We start from the raw sequence: 18,099 nt of genomic DNA on the forward strand, positions 1-18,099 counted from the left end.
GTTACCCTGGATGCATCGATGACATTCCGCCCGCATATAAAATCAGTCCGTGACCGTGCCGCGTTTATTCTCGGTAGACTCTACCCCATGATCTGTAAGCGGAGTAAAATGTCCCTTCGGAACAAGGTGACACTTTACAAAACTTGCATAAGGCCCGTCATGACTTACGCGAGTGTGGTGTTCGCTCACGCGGCCCGCACACACATAGACACCCTCCAATCCCTACAATCCCGCTTTTGCAGGTTAGCTGTCGGGGCTCCGTGGTTCGTGAGGAACGTTGACCTACACGACGACCTGGGCCTCGAATCAATTCGGAAATACATGAAGTCAGCGTCAGAACGATACTTCGATAAGGCTATGCGTCATGATAATCGCCTTATCGTTGCCGCCGCTGACTACTCCCCGAATCCTGATCATGCAGGAGCCAGTCACCGTCGACGCCCTAGACACGTCCTTACGGATCCATCAGATCCAATAACCTTTGCATTAGATGCCTTCAGCTCTAATACTAGGAGCAGGCTTAGGGACCCCGGTACCCGTACTCGTCGAACTCGACAAAGAGGTCGACGTGCAACCTAACCCATGCATCAGCCCGCTGAGTTTCTCGCTGGATCTTCTCAGTGGGTCGCGATTCCGATCCGGTAGTAGATTCATTCGCGAAGCAGCTACTCTTGAGTTGTTAGGTCTCCTTCGGAGGCGCTCGGGTAGCTGTTAGCAAATCCCACCCCTCCTGGCTGAGCCTTTGCTCGCCCACCTGTCCTGGTGAAACTGGAAAGGCCTCCGGGCCACCAGTAATCCTTCAATCATAAAAAAAAAAAAAAAAAAAAAAAAAAAAAAAAAAAAAAAAAAAAAAAAAAAAAAAAAAAAAAAAAAAAAAAAAAAAAATCAGACTGTCCTCCGAACTTAGGAATCTCTTAAGAGTTAGGAACGCGGCAATCCGGGCCTACGATCGTCTTCCCACGCATTCAAACCGGATTCGGATGCGTCGTCTACAACGCGAAGTCCACTCCCGCCTAAGTGACGCGCGTAACGATAATTGGCATAGTTATTTAGAACAACTCGCGCCCTCCCACCAAGCATACTGGCGACTAGCTAGGACTCTCAAATCCGAAACTACCGCTACTATGCCTCCCCTCGTACGCCCTTCAGGCCAACCACCGGCATTCGATGACGATGACAAGGCTGAGCTGCTGGCCGATGCACTGCAAGAGCAGTGCACCACCAGCACTCAACACGCGGACCCCGAACACACCGAGTTAGTCGACAGGGAGGTCGAGCGCAGAGCTTCCCTGCCGCCCTCGGACGCGTTACCCCCCATTACCACTGACGAAGTTAGAGACGCGATCCACAACCTCCAACCTAGGAAGGCACCCGGCTCCGACGGCATCCGCAACCGCGCGCTAAAACTCTTGCCAGTCCAACTGATAGCAATGTTGGCTACAATTTTAAATGCCGCTATGACGCACTGCATCTTTCCCGCGGTGTGGAAAGAAGCGGACGTTATCGGTATACATAAGCCGGGCAAACCGACAAACGAAACTTCTAGTTACCGTCCGATTAGTCTCCTCCCGACGATAGGAAAAATTTACGAACGGCTCCTTAGGAAACGCCTCTGGGATTTTGTTACCGCGAACAAAATTCTCATAGACGAACAGTTCGGATTCCGCTCTAAACACTCGTGCGTACAACAAGTGCACCGCCTCACGGAGCACATCCTGATAGGACTAAATAGGCGTAAACAAATCCCGACCGGCGCCCTCTTCTTCGACATCGCGAAGGCGTTCGACAAAGTCTGGCACAACGGTTTAATTTACAAACTGTACAACATGGGAGTGCCAGACAGACTCGTGCTCATCATACGAGACTTCTTGTCGAACCGTTCGTTTCGATATCGAGTAGAGGGAACTCGTTCTCGTCCCCGTCAACTGACTGCCGGAGTCCCGCAAGGCTCCGCGCTCTCCCCGTTATTATTTAGTTTGTATATCAATGATATACCCCGGTCTCCGGAGACCCATCTAGCGCTCTTCGCCGATGACACGGCTATCTACTACTCGTGTAGGAAGATGTCGCTGCTTCATCGGCGACTCCAGATCGCAGTAGCCACCATGGGACAGTGGTTCCGGAAGTGGCGCATCGACATCAACCCCACGAAAAGCACAGCGGTGCTCTTCAAAAGGGGTCGCCCTCCGAATACCACTTCGAGCATCCCACTCCCTAATAGGCGCGCAAACACCTCCGCCGTTAGCCCCGTCACTCTCTTTGGCCAGCCCATACCGTGGGCCTCGCAGGTCAAATACCTAGGCGTCACCCTCGACAGAGGGATGACATTCCGTCCCCATATTAAAACGGTACGCGACCGTGCCGCCTTCATATTAGGACGTCTCTACCCTATGCTTTGCAAGCGAAGCAAACTGTCCCTCCGTAATAAGGTAACTCTCTACAAAACTTGCATACGCCCCGTTATGACGTATGCAAGCGTAGTGTTCGCTCACGCAGCCCGCACCAACTTGAAGCCCCTTCAGGTTATTCAATCCCGATTCTGCAGGATAGCCGTCGGAGCACCATGGTTCCTGAGGAACGTGGATCTCCACGATGACCTGGAGCTTGACTCTGTCAGTAAGTATCTACAGTCGGCATCGCTGCGCCATTTTGAGAAGGCGGCACGACATGAGAACCCTCTCATCGTAGCCGCTGGAAATTACATACCCGACCCAGTAGACCGAATGGTAAACCGTCGACGTCGCCCAAAGCACGTCATTACGGATCCTCCTGATCCATTAACGGTGCTCTTAGGCACCACAAGCACCGGTCACCGTCCTCGTCGAACCCGTCGCTTGCGACGAAGGGCTCGACGAGCGAACTAACCCATAGACACAGCCCACTGAGTTTCTCGCCGGATCTTCTCAGTGGGTCGCGTTTCCGATCCGGTGGTAGATTCTGCGAAGCACTGCTCTTGCTAGGGTCAGTGTTAGCAACTCTCCGGTTGAGCCCCGCGAGCTCACCTACAAACGTTAGGGTGAAGCTGAAATAGCCTCTCAAGGCTATCAGCATAGGTAGGAAAAAAAAAAAAAAAAAGTCCTTGCCTAAAAGATAAGACGTCGGATGCATTCGTATGTAGCGATGTACTGGTGTTCGAATCCCGCAGACGGGTACCAATTTTTCTAATGAATTACGTACTCGACAAATGTTCACGATTGACTTCCACGGTGAAGGAATAACATCGTGTAATAAAAATCAAACCCGCAAAATTATACGTTTGCGTAATTACTGGTGGTAGGACCTCTTGTGAGTCCGCACGGGTAGGTACCACCACCCTGCCTATTTCTGCCGTGAAGCAGTAATGCGTTTCAGTTTGAAGGGTGGGGCAGCCGTCGTAACTATACTGAGACCTTAGAACTTACATCTCAAGGTGGGTGGCGCATTTACGTCGTAGATGTCTATGGGCTCCAGTAACCACTTAACACCAGGTGGGCTGTGAGCTCGTCCACCCATAAAAAATAATAATAATAATTTGGGATGTTTTTAAACAAAACGAAAAATATTGAATATCTCGTTAACGAGACACTTTGGTATTGGGGACATTAGGGTTAATTTTGTTGGAAATTAGGTGTATTATCACATCCCAAGAGGAATACGTCGAATTACAAGTCACCCTGTATAAGTAAACGACAAAGATAAATTTTAACATTCGTTACTTTGTTGGTCTTGACGCTCTTTGGTGTTGCTGGATGAACGTTTGTGAATGTAGAGTTTACACGCTCGTGATGCCGCCTCTTTGGAGTTGAATGAAACCTCCTTGAGGGCGGAGGAATTACGGAAATGGATTATGAAAAAATATAATTTTAAATTTTATAATCACGCATGCCACAGAACACATTCGCTTTCCCGCTTCTTTTAGTATTACGCGCAACACACGAATTAAATAAATTTTCAAATTTTAAAATATAAAAAATAAAACACAATGTCCACCGCTATCGCATCGTACCAGAACTTCAACCAATATTGTGAAGTGCTCGGCTTCCGTTCGTCGCTGAGAGACCATTAAGGAGCCCTACCGTTGGACGAGGACGAGGACTTGGAGAGCATCAGGTGACGCGAGTTTTGTATATTGTGTTCTGTGATTCGAATTGTGTTTTTTCAAATTTACCGAGCCAGTTAACGTGCCTAGTACGGGCGCATCACATCATATACCTACATAATTTTGACTCATTTCCCAATCGCACACACGGTGCAGCTATTTACACGCCACACCATATTTCTGTCCTTCGAGCACTAAAGTCTTATTATTCATACATATTGCCATTTTATTAGACATTTCTTATCCTACATTCATGAGTCATGCTTTGTTGTTATAAAGTGACGTCACGCAAAGTTTGAATTTCGAAGAATACATTCGCTTTGTAATGATAATATTTTTTTCCTATTTTTGTTTTTCAATTACATTTATAACTAAACTAATATTCTAAATTTAAATATATTACATTTCTAAATTCGATAAAGTGAAATAAAATTTAATAACTAATAAAAAGGAATATTTATTTGAGCGCGTGTTAAAAGAATGTTTCCATGAATCGCTCACAGACTCACAGAGCACATTGTGGAATTGAACGTGGAGGTTGATTGTAATAAACAGTCCGACTATAACGCCTTGTGTTCATTTGTTCATTTAGGTATATTCAATAAGCGATGACATTCTACAATGGAGCATACCTACACGCTGTAAATTATTGTTGCACATTCGGAAACTCCTGCCATCTCTACTTTTTCTAAATACATTATAAATCAAGGCCCCGTATTGCGTTGCCCAGTTTTGAATGTCAGCCAATATCTTACGAAACATTTCGAAGCAACGTCCATCTCAACCGACAACATAATGACTCGCGGAGAGTACGATGTCTGATGAGCAGATTCAGACAAACAGGAATATCAAGATAAACGCATTGTTGGAGTTAATTATATGAGTGAGCCTCAAGCCTCGACGCCCATATTGAGTAGTTTACTTTATCTTTAACCGTATTAAAACAGTTAGACATGTCTGTCACATTATCAGACCCTCAAGGCCCGCAACCGATCGAGAGTTGACGCATTTGAAATGTGGTGTTGGCGCAAAATGTTGGGCATATCATGGACGGAGCGCCGAACAAACGCGTCAATTCTCTCGGAGCTAAATTTCACGACCCGTCTATCTATAATCTGTATGCAGCGTCTCCTCGATGACTTTGGACACGAGGCCCGACGAAATCCTGACGGCTTGGAAAAATTAATAGTTTTTTTTTTATTGCTTAGATGGGTGGACGATCTCACAGCCCACCTGGTGTTAATTGGTTACTGGAGTCCATTGACATTTTTTTTGGTACAATTTTTCCTTATAGGTATTATTAGGAAAGGCAAGGGAATCTAAGCCCACACAGGCTGCCCATAGACATCTACAACGTAAATGCGCCACCCACCTTAACTACATAGTATAAAACAAAGTCGCTTTCTCTGTCCCTATATCCCTATGTATGCTTAAATCTTTAAAACTACGCAATGGATTTTGATGCGGTTTTTTTAATAGATAGTGATTGAAGAGGAAGGTGTATATGTATAATAAGATCCATTAAATAGTGGAGAAATCAATAATAAATTACAGTTTCCGAAGCGAAGCGAGGGCGGGTCCGCTAGTGAGATATAAATTCTAAGGTCTCAGTATAGTACAACGGCTGCCCCGCCCTTCAAACCGAAACACATTACTGCTTCACGGCAGAAATGGAAGGAAAGAGAAGTCATTAGTCATTAATCAAAGGACAATGCCCACTTTCTATGGGCGTTCGGGCCCCTAAAAAAAGTTGTCCCGTGATGATGGTTTTAACTTAATTTGATAGACAAAGAAATATCGTTTCAAATTCAGAAAACGATTTTTATATTCTCACCCAGGTTTAAGAGAAATCTGTTTTTTTCTGCGGCTAAAATTAAGTTGTTAATTGTTTTCTTCGAAATCAATAATTGCTCTCATCATTATTTACAGTATTAAATAAGTTAATTGTGGTTAATGTTGCTAGAAATAAGCCCTTACGTACATTTTATTATTATTATATCCTCATAATAATAATAAAATAAAATAAAAATTCGGAAGCCGGCAACGATATTGTTGTTGTTGTTTTTAAATTCGCCAATAAGCAGGCAAAGAGCGTGGCCTATACAGCCTAGTCTCTTTTTATTGCTTTTTGGGAGTTTTGACGTCAACTCGATGAATAGCACATTGAGTGAGCGTGAATTTCCGCAGACCTTTTATCTTAAAAAAAAAAAACAGTCACTGCTATGTTAGCCACCGTTTTATTCCATTCCAATGCCTCAATAATCGTGGACAATGATTATTGACGCTTATTACACAAAACAACACCGAATTTATATATTTATTATACATCACAATAAACTATTAAAAAAACATTAAAATAAAACTTCAAGTTACGCTTCACTCGGGTTGCTGCCAAAACTCTCTGATCATATTTAATAAGAATAGAGTAATGGTAGGCCATTGAGATTTTTACTAATGGAATCATTAATATCTAAAAATATTAAATAATTCATGGTTTTAAGTAATAATTATTATTACAATATATAAATATTGAATTGAACAAAAATAAACTAAAAAGTCTGTGAATTATAACCATTAGCTATTTTTTTTAAATTTGTTGTTCAAGTCACAGACAACTCTTTCGTTTGACAGCATATAGGTTTGCTATAAGGCTGTATGGGCTAAGCCCTTTGCCTATTGGCGAATTTAAAAACTATGGCATGGATAGTTTTGGGATGTTATCAAATAAGTAATTTATTTTTTTGGAAAACAATGCCAGGGTGAAAGAAATGTTGATACATAAACTAAACAACGTGAAAAAATAAGGCATAGTTTTTCAAGTACCTACAATTAGTTTTGACCTAAAGTTGGCCCACTTTTGGGCATTGTCCTTTTATAGTTTAGTTGGTTTTTAATTTTATTTGATATTAGTAATATGAAATTGTCAACTATTCTATCCTAATTAATATTTAGACACTGTTTTGATGTGAAAATGTTTAGAAGATCTTAATATTTAATTTGTTGTTTTAAAACATCCTGTTAATATAACTAAACACACTGTCAAAATACTCAATATTAATAACCGTTACATAAAATTACTCTAAATAAGTACCTAACTGTTGTAATTGTTAATGCAAATCATTTTGTTGGCCATCTATTATCTTAATGTTTAGTTAAATGTCATATATGTAAAATAATTTACATGAGAGTTGTGTAAAATTAAATTAAATATTTATTCTGAATATCTAGTTATATTTCATAAATTGTTGTTTCGCAATTATTCCATTTGTTTGTAAAAAAGTAGTTGTAGTTGCTAGAACCAATATGAAAAATAAAATGGCTGACTGGGTAAAAATTAAGACAGTTCTTTTTTAAAGTTTTCACGTAATAGTTTCATAGAATTGTATTGTATATTTTCGTTGTAACGGATGTTACGTGTGAAAACCGTTTTGTTTTTTTTTTAACGCTGTGGAATCCATTTACGGATACCCGGTCGAGGGGGGTAGCGGACCGGGTTATATCGGACTACGGCGCCTACAGAGAGGAAGAAGGGGAGGAGAGAAGGACCGAGGTTCTCCACCTTTTTTTTTTATTGCCCTTGTAGGCAGACGAGCACACGGCCCACCTGATGGTGAGTGGTTACCGTTGCCCATGGATTTCAGCAATGCCAGGGGCAGAGCCAAGCCGCTGCCTACCGCCACCTCCCCAATTTCTTACAGGAGACACGTGTGAAAAACCTGGCGTATCGCTGACATACACTACACACACACTACATGCAAATAATGTGCTGGATGTAATAATTGTGAGCAATAACTGGTAAGAATCGTTGTTTGTTTCACTTCTCCTCTGACGCTCATCGGCAAGTCTTTTTTTTATTGCTCAGATGGGTGGAAGATTTCACAGCCCACCTGGTGTTAAGTGGTTACTGGAGCCCACAGACATCATCAACGTAAATGCGCCACCCACTTTGAGATATAAGTTCTAAGATCTCAGTATAGTTACAACGGCTGCCCCACCCTTCAAACCGAAACGCATTACTGCTTCACGGCAGAAATGGGCAGGGTGGTGGTATAAGAAAACTTGGGGCAGTTGTGTCATTATTTTTGCCTGTGATTCTAGAAATGTTATTTAGGGGTACGGTTCCAAAGTTTAAATGAACAAAAATAATAAGAATTAACCACAATAACCGAAAAATTGCTACAGTTTGACCAAGTTTGTAGGTTTTTCTTAAATGCCCATAATTTCCAAACTGCATAGGATAGATTTTTTTTTTCTGATTTTTCTCATGATGGTTACAATCAATCCTGTCACCCCGTTTCGGCTTGATGTCGAGTTCTAGGACACCTTGTATTAGTGACATACCGTCTTGTTCACGTATCTATATAGGTATTAATACGTGAAGCAAAAACTTTGTATCCCTTTTTTTTTTTTTTTTTACGCAGACTCGTGCTGTTGAGAAAGGAGGGGCGCCCGGCGGATACTGCCGCCGGGTACCGTCCCATCGTGTTGCTGGATGAGGTGGGCAAGCTGCTGGAACGCATTCTGGCAGCCCGCATCATCCAGCATCTGGTCGGGGTGGGACCCGATCTGTCGGCGGAGCAGTATGGCTTCCGAGAGGGCCGCTCAACGGTAGACGCGATCCTTCGCGTGCGGGCCCTCTCGGAGGAGGCCGTCTCCAGGGGTGGGGTGGCTTTGGCGGTGTCGCTCGATATCGCCAATGCGTTTAACACCCTGCCCTGGTCCGTGATAGGGGGGGCGCTGGAACGACATAGAGTGCCCCCCTACCTTCGCCGGCTGGTGGGTTCCTACTTAGAGGACAGATCGGTCACGTGTACCGGACATGGTGGGATCCTGCACCGGTTCCCGGTCGTGCGCGGTGTTCCACAGGGGTCGGTGCTCGGCCCCCTTTTGTGGAATATCGGGTATGACTGGGTGCTGAGAGGTGCCCTCCTCCCGGGCCTGAGCGTAATATGTTACGCGGACGACACGTTGGTCGTGGCCCGGGGGGGGAGTTTTGCTGAGTCTGCCCGTCTTGCTACGGCTGGGGTGGCGCATGTCGTCGGCAAAATTAGGAGATTGGGCCTCGACGTGGCGCTCAGTAAATCCGAGGCCATGTGGTTCCACAGGCCCCGGAGAGTGCCACCTGTCGATGCCCATATCGTGGTTGGAGGCGTCCGTATCGGGGTCGGGGTGCAGTTGAAGTACCTCGGCCTCATTCTGGACAGTCGTTGGACCTTCCGTGCTCACTTTCAGAACCTGGTCCCTCGTTTGTTGGGGGTGGCCGGCGCGCTAAGCCGGCTTCTGCCCAACGTCGGGGGGCCTGACCAGGTGACGCGCCGTCTCTATACGGGGGTGGTGCGATCAATGGCCCTATACGGGGCACCCGTGTGGGGCCAGTCCCTGGCCGTGGGGGTGGCGAAGCTGCTGCAACGGCCGCAACGCACCATCGCGGTCAGGGTCATCCGTGGTTATCGCACCATCTCCTTTGAGGCGGCGTGTGTACTGGCTGGGACGCCGCCTTGGGTTCTGGAAGCGGAGGCGCTCGCCGCTGACTATAGGTGGCGGGCTGAACTTCGTGCCCGGGGCGTGGCGCGTCCCAGCCCCAGTGTGGTCAGAGCACGGAGGGCCCAATCTCGGCGGTCCGTGCTGGAGTCATGGTCCAGACGGCTGGCTGATCCTTCGGCTGGTCGTAGGACCGTCGAGGCGATTCGCCCGGTCCTTGTGGATTGGGTGAATCGTGACAGAGGACGCCTCACTTTCCGGCTTACGCAGGTGCTCACTGGGCATGGTTGTTTCGGTGAGTTCCTGCACCGGATCACAGCCGAGCCGACGGCAGAGTGCCACCATTGTGGTTGCGACTTGGACACGGCAGAGCATACGCTCGTCGCCTGCCCCGCATGGGAGGGGTGGCGCCGTGTCCTCGTCGCAAAAATAGGAACCGACTTGTCGTTGCCGAGTGTTGTGGCATCGATGCTCGGCGACGACGAGTCGTGGAAGGCGATGCTCGACTTCTGCGAGTGCACCATCTCGCAGAAGGAGGCGGCGGGGCGCGTGAGAGACGCACAATCCCGCCGCCGTCGAGCGGGGGCCAGGGAGGCGGATCTCGCCCAAGCCCTGGCCCTCTAAGTGTTTCGGGTCCCCCTCACATGTCGGTCTGGGGACCGGCGAGGGGGGCCTAAGAAGACGACGTGCAAGCTGCTCTGCACGCGTTTTACGCAAGAGCATCCGGGTGATGGAAGGCCGGCTATCCTCGACCCACGCTGGTTCTGGCCCAGCGGGGTATTCCGTAGGGTAACCCACTCTAACCGGCGCCATCTAGGCGGGCTTCGGACAGTCTGCCGACCGAGAGGGCTGGTGGTCGTGGCGCCGACGACCGCCAGTCCAGCGTCCCGAGGGGGAGGGTGATGGGAGAGATGTGCTCCGCACTAAACGCTTCACTTTCCCCCCTTTGCCTTGTCATGAGTTCTGTCTCATGCGAGGTTTGGACGTTGGTTGTTGAGCGACAGGAGGTTTTAGTCAGTTCGACTCTGACATACCCCGCCCAGTATCCCCAAAAAAGGGCGGAAGTCCGGCGATTTCCTCCTGACCAAAAAAAAAAAAAAAAAAATCCCTTTTTACGAAAATTGCGCGGTCGGAGGAGTATGAAATTTTCTACACCTATTGAGAATATAGAGAAGAAGTGCATAATGCTAATATTTTTTTTGAAATAATGCGTGAAAGATACATTAAATCCATAAAGAAAACATTACACACACTACATACCACGTATTTGACGCACACACGCATGCATACTATTTATTGTCAAACTTTTGTTCTTGACGTCTGTTATCAAATTAAGAATAGATGAAATATTGTTTGTCTTTGTTAATATTTTTATAGTGTAGTGTACTCTTGGCGAAATTTGTGATTACAGAAGTACAAAACACAATCGTAATAGTGTACAAACTTACAATTCCAATTAATTATAGTCGAATTTCGACTACTGCGGGGCCACTAGTTATTTATTACTTCGCTAATATTTGCTTCAGTACTAACGCCGAGGTCCATCATCTCAACGTCGCCAGCAGGTCTTTTTTTTATTTTTATTTTAATGCCGTTATAGGCAGACGAGCATACGGCCCACCTGATGGTGAGTGGTTACCGCCGCCCTTGGACTTCAGCAATGCCAGGGACAGAGCCAAGCCTCTGCCCACCGCAAGTCCTCACCTCGCGGTACAACAGTAACTATCTATGTATTTATTACCTAATATATAATAATAAACAAATAGAACAATTAATATTTTATATAGTATAATAATATTAGGAATCCTACCTAGTTGGAGAATATGTAAGTAACAAACACTGTTCAATGAAAATATTGTTAAATCATTCATTTATAATGGAGAGTCCTTAATAAGTACTATTTTGGATATTATGTTTTTATTATTATTGAGTTTTGTAATTCTAATATTAATATGCAGTTAATCAATGAGTAAATACCTACCTACCTACTCAAAAGCAATAATGGCGACAGAGAGCATTTCATAGCTGATATGTACAATTGAGCATTTTGTTGAAATTATGGAGGGTAGAGGTAAGGAAAACCATCTCTGTGTGTGAAAAAAGTGTCCGTTAAAATCTGCTAAATAAGGATGGCGCTAAAGTAGCAACCGGGTAAATTTTAAAAAAGACGCTGAAGAAGAATAAGACGGGGAAATAAAAAAGGACGAAAGAACTATAAGCACTACAAAATCACAAAAAGTATTTTATTTAAAGCTGATAAGAAAATGCAATCGATGTCTCCACGTTTTACCACTGCAATAATTTTAGGTTATAAAATATTGACGAAATTAGTCTGGACTACGTAATTATGTGAGGTTTTGTATATTACACTGTCACTAATTACTCTAGTCATTTAATATATTAAATTTCCTAACTCAGCATATTATTATGTACTTCAAGCAGTTAACAACTGCTCAATTCATATCATACCCTGTGCCTATGCTAGCGCCATCCTGAAGAATTTTTGAACTGTTATTTAGTGCTGAAAGTAGGACACCTTTTCAAGCTTCTCTCTTATGAGACGGTTCTCCTTACCTCTACCCTTCATAGTTGAAAGTAAGGATGTGTAGCTCCTGAGTGAGTGATATAAAAGATATATATCACTCACACCGATAGAATGTATCACTAAGGCCCGGTTCCAAAAAATAACGAATCGTCATTGTATTATAACAACTAATCGTAATCATGCTACCAATACGTAGGCGTATATTAGCGTTCCACAACTATTTTACTTGCCGCGTTACCTACGAGCATCCGTCGGCGCGCTGCTTACTAACGAATCCCTCTGCGTTTCGTTAATGCAAATGATTGTGTCACAAAGATCCTTTAGAAATAAAACTTTTTTCAAAATACATAAGTTTTTATTAGTATTTTTACATAAATATTTTAAAATAATATAAATTAATTGTAATTCATCACATATGTAATTTTATTTGAACATTCACAATTTAAAAACATTTACTTTAGTTTTAACTGTAAAGTGAACAAAACGCCATGAAGGAAACGCCAGATGTCGGCCGGACCGCGCCAAAATACCAAAAAAATTGTGTTAGCGTCGTACTTTGTTGTTCGTTTATTTCATTACAAACTGATAAAATAACACTAACGTACCTTATTTTAGTGTCCACTATCTAGTTTATAATATTGTTAAATAATTTTTAGCTTAAACTTACATAAAACTGCTAAAAATGGAAGTGTTTCCGGTAAGTTATCCGTGTTCAAATATTGTGGATTAAATGTTTTCTAATTGTGTAAAAAGGAACCTACCAATTTCTTGTGGCTTGCAGAAATCTACAAAATCTATGAGCAAGGATGAAGTTGCATGTCTCATAGAGATAATAGAAGGCAGTCCTATAATTACGAGCAAGGAAACCAACGCCACTACCAACAGACTCAAAGAAGAAGCATGGGTGGCCCTTACTGCTGCCTACAATGCCAAGTGTGGCTCCTTCCCCAAGCAGAAGGAACAGCTCAAATTAAAATGGGACAATTTGAAAAAGGTGGCCCGAAAGAGAGCACAAAAAGTACGAATGAATAGTCTAAAGGTAATCATTATTATTTTTCGAAGTACAGGTTTTATGCCTTAATTTAATATACATTATAATGCAAAAATTACAATAAATAATATGTATAATTTTTATTTTATACAGACTGGTGGTGGAAAACCTGACTTCATCCCACCAGATGAATTGTTAGAAAAAGTGACATCTCTTTTGGGGTCGACCTGCACTGGGTTCGATGTCCCTTTTGGTGGTGACGGATTAGGCGTTGGTATGGTGCTGGAATTGAAGTCGGTGGGCTTGAACTTCAGAACCAGTCGGATCATTGTGAACCTGAAACTCAAGGGAATGTGGTTCTGTGTCCAAGTCCAAAAAGAGGTAAAATTAATTAATTATTAATATGGATTTTTGATGCTTTATTTATATAATATAATTATTCTTTTTATGAATAATATATTTTCAGACAGTAAAAGAAAAGCACCATGTGAGGTGCAATTAGAAGACCAAATATCATATACACCAAAAAAAATTTTCGGAATGCAGAGCATGTCTAAATGCTTGCAAACCAAAGGTACCTATATATTAAGTAAAAATTATAATAATAATAATAAATAGTTATTCCAGTACTGAGACAATTCAACATTTCTCTTCATGTGTTCTTATCTAAATTACTTTTTCAATTCCAGCAAAGAAGAAAAAAGACGCAAGAGATGATGGGCGCCTTGAACTAAATCTTGCTATGGCCAAATATTATGAGAAGAAGGCTGAAAAATTAGATTTAGAAATTCAGCTGTTAAAGAAAGAAATTTCAGACAAAGAACAATAGTGCTTAAAAAGTACTTAGAACTAGCAGCTGAAATTCTAAATTTAATTTTTTAGCCTTATTTTAATATTAACCATATCCATTTTTTATATTAACTAGTTTTTTTACCCTTTAGTGCCATGTTATTAGGAATTAGAATAAGTTTGACTAATTTTTTTTTTTTAATTGTTAAAATAAGCCAAAGCTGATACAAATTGTATTTTCAATTTATTTGATTTTATTTACTAATTTTAAATACCTACCTAGTTTGTTTTAAAATGCTAGTTATAATTATAGACAGATCAGCATATCATGGCACATTAAGTGCATAGTAGTAACTATCGCCTATTTACTCAAAAGCATCAGCGCTTATCAAAAGACCTGCCATTTTGCCCTATAAACCAGAACACGGTATTTATTACTGTTACATAAAAATATGGTGGTATTGTGGCGATTTATATTTTAGGGGTAGAGCAATGAATGTGCATACCAGGATTAAATCACACGACATAAAACCTTCACATTTCCCTTTAATCAAAATTTCCTTTAGGTATATCAATATACAATATTTTAACCTACTATTAATAACTGATAATTATTATAAACCTACCTAAGGGTCGGAAATAATTTTTACATTTTGCATACATCATGGTCAGACCTTTATGATAGGTTAACATCAATCTCCCTGACATTACATTAGGATCAGAAGGATGACTACAACTGGAAGACTATAACTAACGTCTATTTCATCATTGTTTAAACTGTACAATACCAAGCAAAAAATGCAGTAACAGCCCATAATGCATGTCCTTCCTAACTTTAAGCAAATCAGTTAAATCTTATGTGTAGGTACTTAAACATATTTAGTAATTTCAGACCATACAACTTGTAAGCAAACTTAATTGTAGATACTGTTCTGAAGAGTTCAATCCTCATAAACTGAAATTAAAAAAAAATAAGAATAAGTAAGTGCACAGGTAGGAAGTATTTTATAAATTAAAGTAGTAATATAACAAAATAATAACTTATGGAAATATTCTGCAATCAAATTAGCTCTTTCTGTACTAAAAGTTTCCTCAGTGCTACTTTCTGTAGGTGACACATCTGCCTCAGGAATTTCTACTTCTGGTGAAATATCATCAAGCTTTTTCAGTCGACAAATGTTGTGGAGTACAGCTGTAGCTATAATCACTGCATTGGCTCTTAGAAGGCTCAGGCGCAATGTTAAGGCTACAACAGGGAATCTTCGTTTCCAAACTCCAAAACATCTAAAATTAAAAATTAGTTAAATTTTTTTAGTTTGAAAGTACCTACTTGATTATAAGTTTAAAAGATTTTATTATCAAAATCAAATTATCAAGAGTTACCTTTCAATGCAGTTTCTTGTTCGAATATGGGCTTCATTATAAAGCTGTTCGCCCCGTGTCTGTGTGTTAATTAGTGGCGTTAATAAATATGGCTTCAAGGGATAAGCACTATCTCCAAGTAACCACTTATTTCCAAATGAGCCATTTTCACACTGAGCTAAATTGAAGAGAAAAATTAATTATAATTAATATTAAAAGAAATTAAGTACTAATGAATACTGATTATCATTAGGTACCTATTATATGGGCACCTACCTCGCAAGTCTGAATTATTAAATATTGTGGCATCATGAGCTGAACCTGGCCAACGAGTCACCACATTCATAAATAATAAATCTGCATTGCACACAGCTTGGACATTAAGGGAAAAGTAACCTTTTCGGTTTCTAAATTCTTCTCCAATCTGAGAACCTAAAATAGAAGTATTGAGTATTTAGTTTAGGATAGCTTTAGTTGGTTCCTTAGTTTAGCACATAATTAAGTACTTACATGGTGACTGAATCCTAATGTGTGTACCATCAAGTGCACCAAGGACACGTGGGAATCTTGAAACAGCATAAAAGTCTTGTTCGGTATCGGAATGCATGTAGATGTACTTGCTATATAGCTGTGCTATAGCATTACTGACGTCGCGAACAGTACGACATGCTGATGCTTTCGAAACACCTATAAAGTCTGCTACTGATAGTAGCATAGTTCCTAAGGCATAGAACCTTAAAGTTAATAGCAGTTGATGTAAGGGAGATATTCCATGATTCCTAGAATTAAAATAAACTAGTAAATACTATTTTCATGTAATCACGTGTTAAATAGTTAACTACTTCATAAAATACCAATTAACAGCTGGCATTAAAAATACGAACCTGGTTCCTTTTACCTTTAAAAAAGGATAAATTTCACCTAACAGTAATTGCACAGACTGCTTGTCGAGCCGAAATCTTAGTTGAAACTCCTGATTATCGAGCTCTGAATAATAATTGATTCTTGTTTTATACACTCTATTACTTCGCGTATCATCACTTGAATCGTCGCTTGAATTCAGTAACATTAAAACTTCGTTATCACTTTCTGAACTCGACATTTTAAAAGAAAAAACACAAACACAAAAATTCCAAAGCACAACCGAACAAAATCGGTAGGTTAAAAAATGCTCTACGCGTAGTAGTTCTGACAGCTCACTGACATTTCTAAAATAATATAGGAACACTACAGACAACAGTCTCCATACAAAACGCAGTACGAACCGTTATGTTAGCCCTCCCATCCGTTAGTAGCAAGTCATCAGTAATTTTAAAAACGAGTCGTTTTTAAAGGAACTATTTTGTCCTACGATTCGTAGATATTGTAACGGATCGTAATATAAAACGATTCGTTTTTTGGATATTGGGACCGGGCGTAACTCACACTAGCTCCGAATGTATCAGTAACTCAGTTCTAACTCACTAGATCTTAACTCATTTGTCTCATGACATGTATCATGAGTTGATGAGCGAATGAAAGAAAAATGAATGAGTGAGATAGATGCATTGTGTGGCCGTCTGACGAGAATGACCGTTCACTTCACGCTAATTTCGTTTCGAAGTATTGGGATGTCAAGGAAAAATGTACATTATTTCTATAGAAGCAAAGCTTAACATAACTAAAGCATTTATAAAACCAAATTTATATTTGCTTTATTCTTACATAAAAAGGTAGCCATTCATTTGCGAAGTTAATATTACGGATACTGCGATGCTATATAAAAAAAGTATATTTAAAAAAGTTTCTTAATGTATTTAGTTCTCTGGTAAACTGCATGTTGTAAATATTCAATGTTTAATCATAAAACAGTGTAAATAAACTATATTGTGTATTAGTAAGTGTATATATAGACCCTGACAAGTGACAGTGACAAACTGAAATGACCATTGTAAATATTCCAATACAAACTGAGTGATATATATATACTGAGCTAAATGATCTAGACGAAGAAATGAACTAATTGAGAGACCAATCAATTGAATTGGATCACTAAGCTAGCTAGCTAGATCTAAATGAGCTAGTGAGCTAAGTGAGTGATATATATCTTTAGAGCGAAATGATATGTATCTATCTTTTCACCTCAGTGATCCATTTTGCGCATCACTAGTTGAAAGCTTTTTTTAAAGGAATTGTATGACCTGGTAACTAAGACCTTTAGGTCAAGTCATTTTAATTTTAATGAAAAGTGCACTATGACTTCATTTTTATATTAAATTGTTTTTATAATATTTATATATCGGTTTGTAAGTGTTTATGTCTTTTAATAACCCTGCAAGTGGTGGCTGGCGGGATGAAGATCGGACTTAATTTTAACATCACTGAATTCACTAGCCAATACTGATAATTTTCTGTCATGCAAGAAGTTTTGACATTTAAAAATAAGATGATCCACATTCCACAGTGTGTACAACGAAGTTGTGTGAATTGTTTTATTGTGTCTATTTAGTATTTATTCAGGTTTCAATGTGTAATAACGGTGGTTTATTAACTGTTTAGAATCTGTGAAAGAGCACAATTGTGGAAAAATGAAACAATGCCACTTGAAGTAACTTCTCGGTATCCTCCAAAAAGTCCACTGATAAAGTCTTAATAAATGACCATCACTCTATTGAGATTATATTTCATCACATATCAGCTCACTTATAAACTAATTCGTTTTTAATCAATAATATTATGTTGCGATTATTTTCCTTCGTTTTTTATTATTCGTAAACTGTAAAAATGGCGAATCATAAAAATCTTATTACTTGACGCTGGCGAATGCACAAACCGTGCCGGAGCCAAAAAATAATAAAGAAAGTGTATGACAGT

The 18,099-nt window shown here is 40.9% G+C and overlaps 2 protein-coding genes across 6 annotated transcripts; one reads left to right on the forward strand and one right to left on the reverse strand.

Moving 5' to 3' along the window:
• Nucleotides 1–12,437: 12,437 nt before the first annotated feature.
• LOC101747165 (putative nuclease HARBI1) lies at nucleotides 12,438–16,859 on the reverse strand. 3 transcript variants are annotated; one of them, XM_062675779.1, is made up of 6 exons: nucleotides 16,145–16,857; nucleotides 15,757–16,025; nucleotides 15,523–15,678; nucleotides 15,268–15,424; nucleotides 14,926–15,168; nucleotides 12,438–14,839 (listed from the first exon to the last, which is right to left on the reverse strand). In XM_062675779.1, exons 2-6 carry the CDS (start codon nucleotides 15,959–15,961, stop codon nucleotides 14,833–14,835), a joined length of 768 nt encoding a protein of 255 aa, XP_062531763.1. In that variant the 5' UTR covers nucleotides 15,962–16,025; nucleotides 16,145–16,857; the 3' UTR covers nucleotides 12,438–14,832. The 3 variants fall into 3 exon arrangements, with proteins under 3 accessions (XP_062531763.1, XP_062531762.1, XP_037875928.2); XM_062675778.1 differs by having other exon boundaries at nucleotides 16,131–16,857; XM_038020000.2 differs by having other exon boundaries at nucleotides 12,438–15,168; nucleotides 16,131–16,859.
• Nucleotides 12,690–14,127, forward strand: LOC134198689 (uncharacterized). Of its 3 annotated transcripts, XM_062675789.1 has the most exons (5): nucleotides 12,690–12,801; nucleotides 12,886–13,143; nucleotides 13,249–13,476; nucleotides 13,562–13,669; nucleotides 13,785–14,127. In XM_062675789.1, the coding sequence occupies exons 1-4, from the start codon at nucleotides 12,787–12,789 to the stop codon at nucleotides 13,595–13,597; spliced, it is 537 nt and encodes a 178-aa protein (XP_062531773.1). In that variant the 5' UTR covers nucleotides 12,690–12,786; the 3' UTR covers nucleotides 13,598–13,669; nucleotides 13,785–14,127. The 3 variants fall into 3 exon arrangements, with proteins under 3 accessions (XP_062531773.1, XP_062531772.1, XP_062531771.1); XM_062675788.1 differs by lacking the exon at nucleotides 12,690–12,801 and having other exon boundaries at nucleotides 12,835–13,143; XM_062675787.1 differs by lacking the exon at nucleotides 12,690–12,801 and having other exon boundaries at nucleotides 12,835–13,143; nucleotides 13,562–14,127.
• Nucleotides 16,860–18,099: the final 1,240 nt, after the last annotated feature.

The sequence above is a fragment of the Bombyx mori genome, chromosome 24 (assembly GCF_030269925.1).
Source record: "Bombyx mori chromosome 24, ASM3026992v2".
Classification (NCBI taxonomy): domain Eukaryota; kingdom Metazoa; phylum Arthropoda; class Insecta; order Lepidoptera; family Bombycidae; genus Bombyx; species Bombyx mori.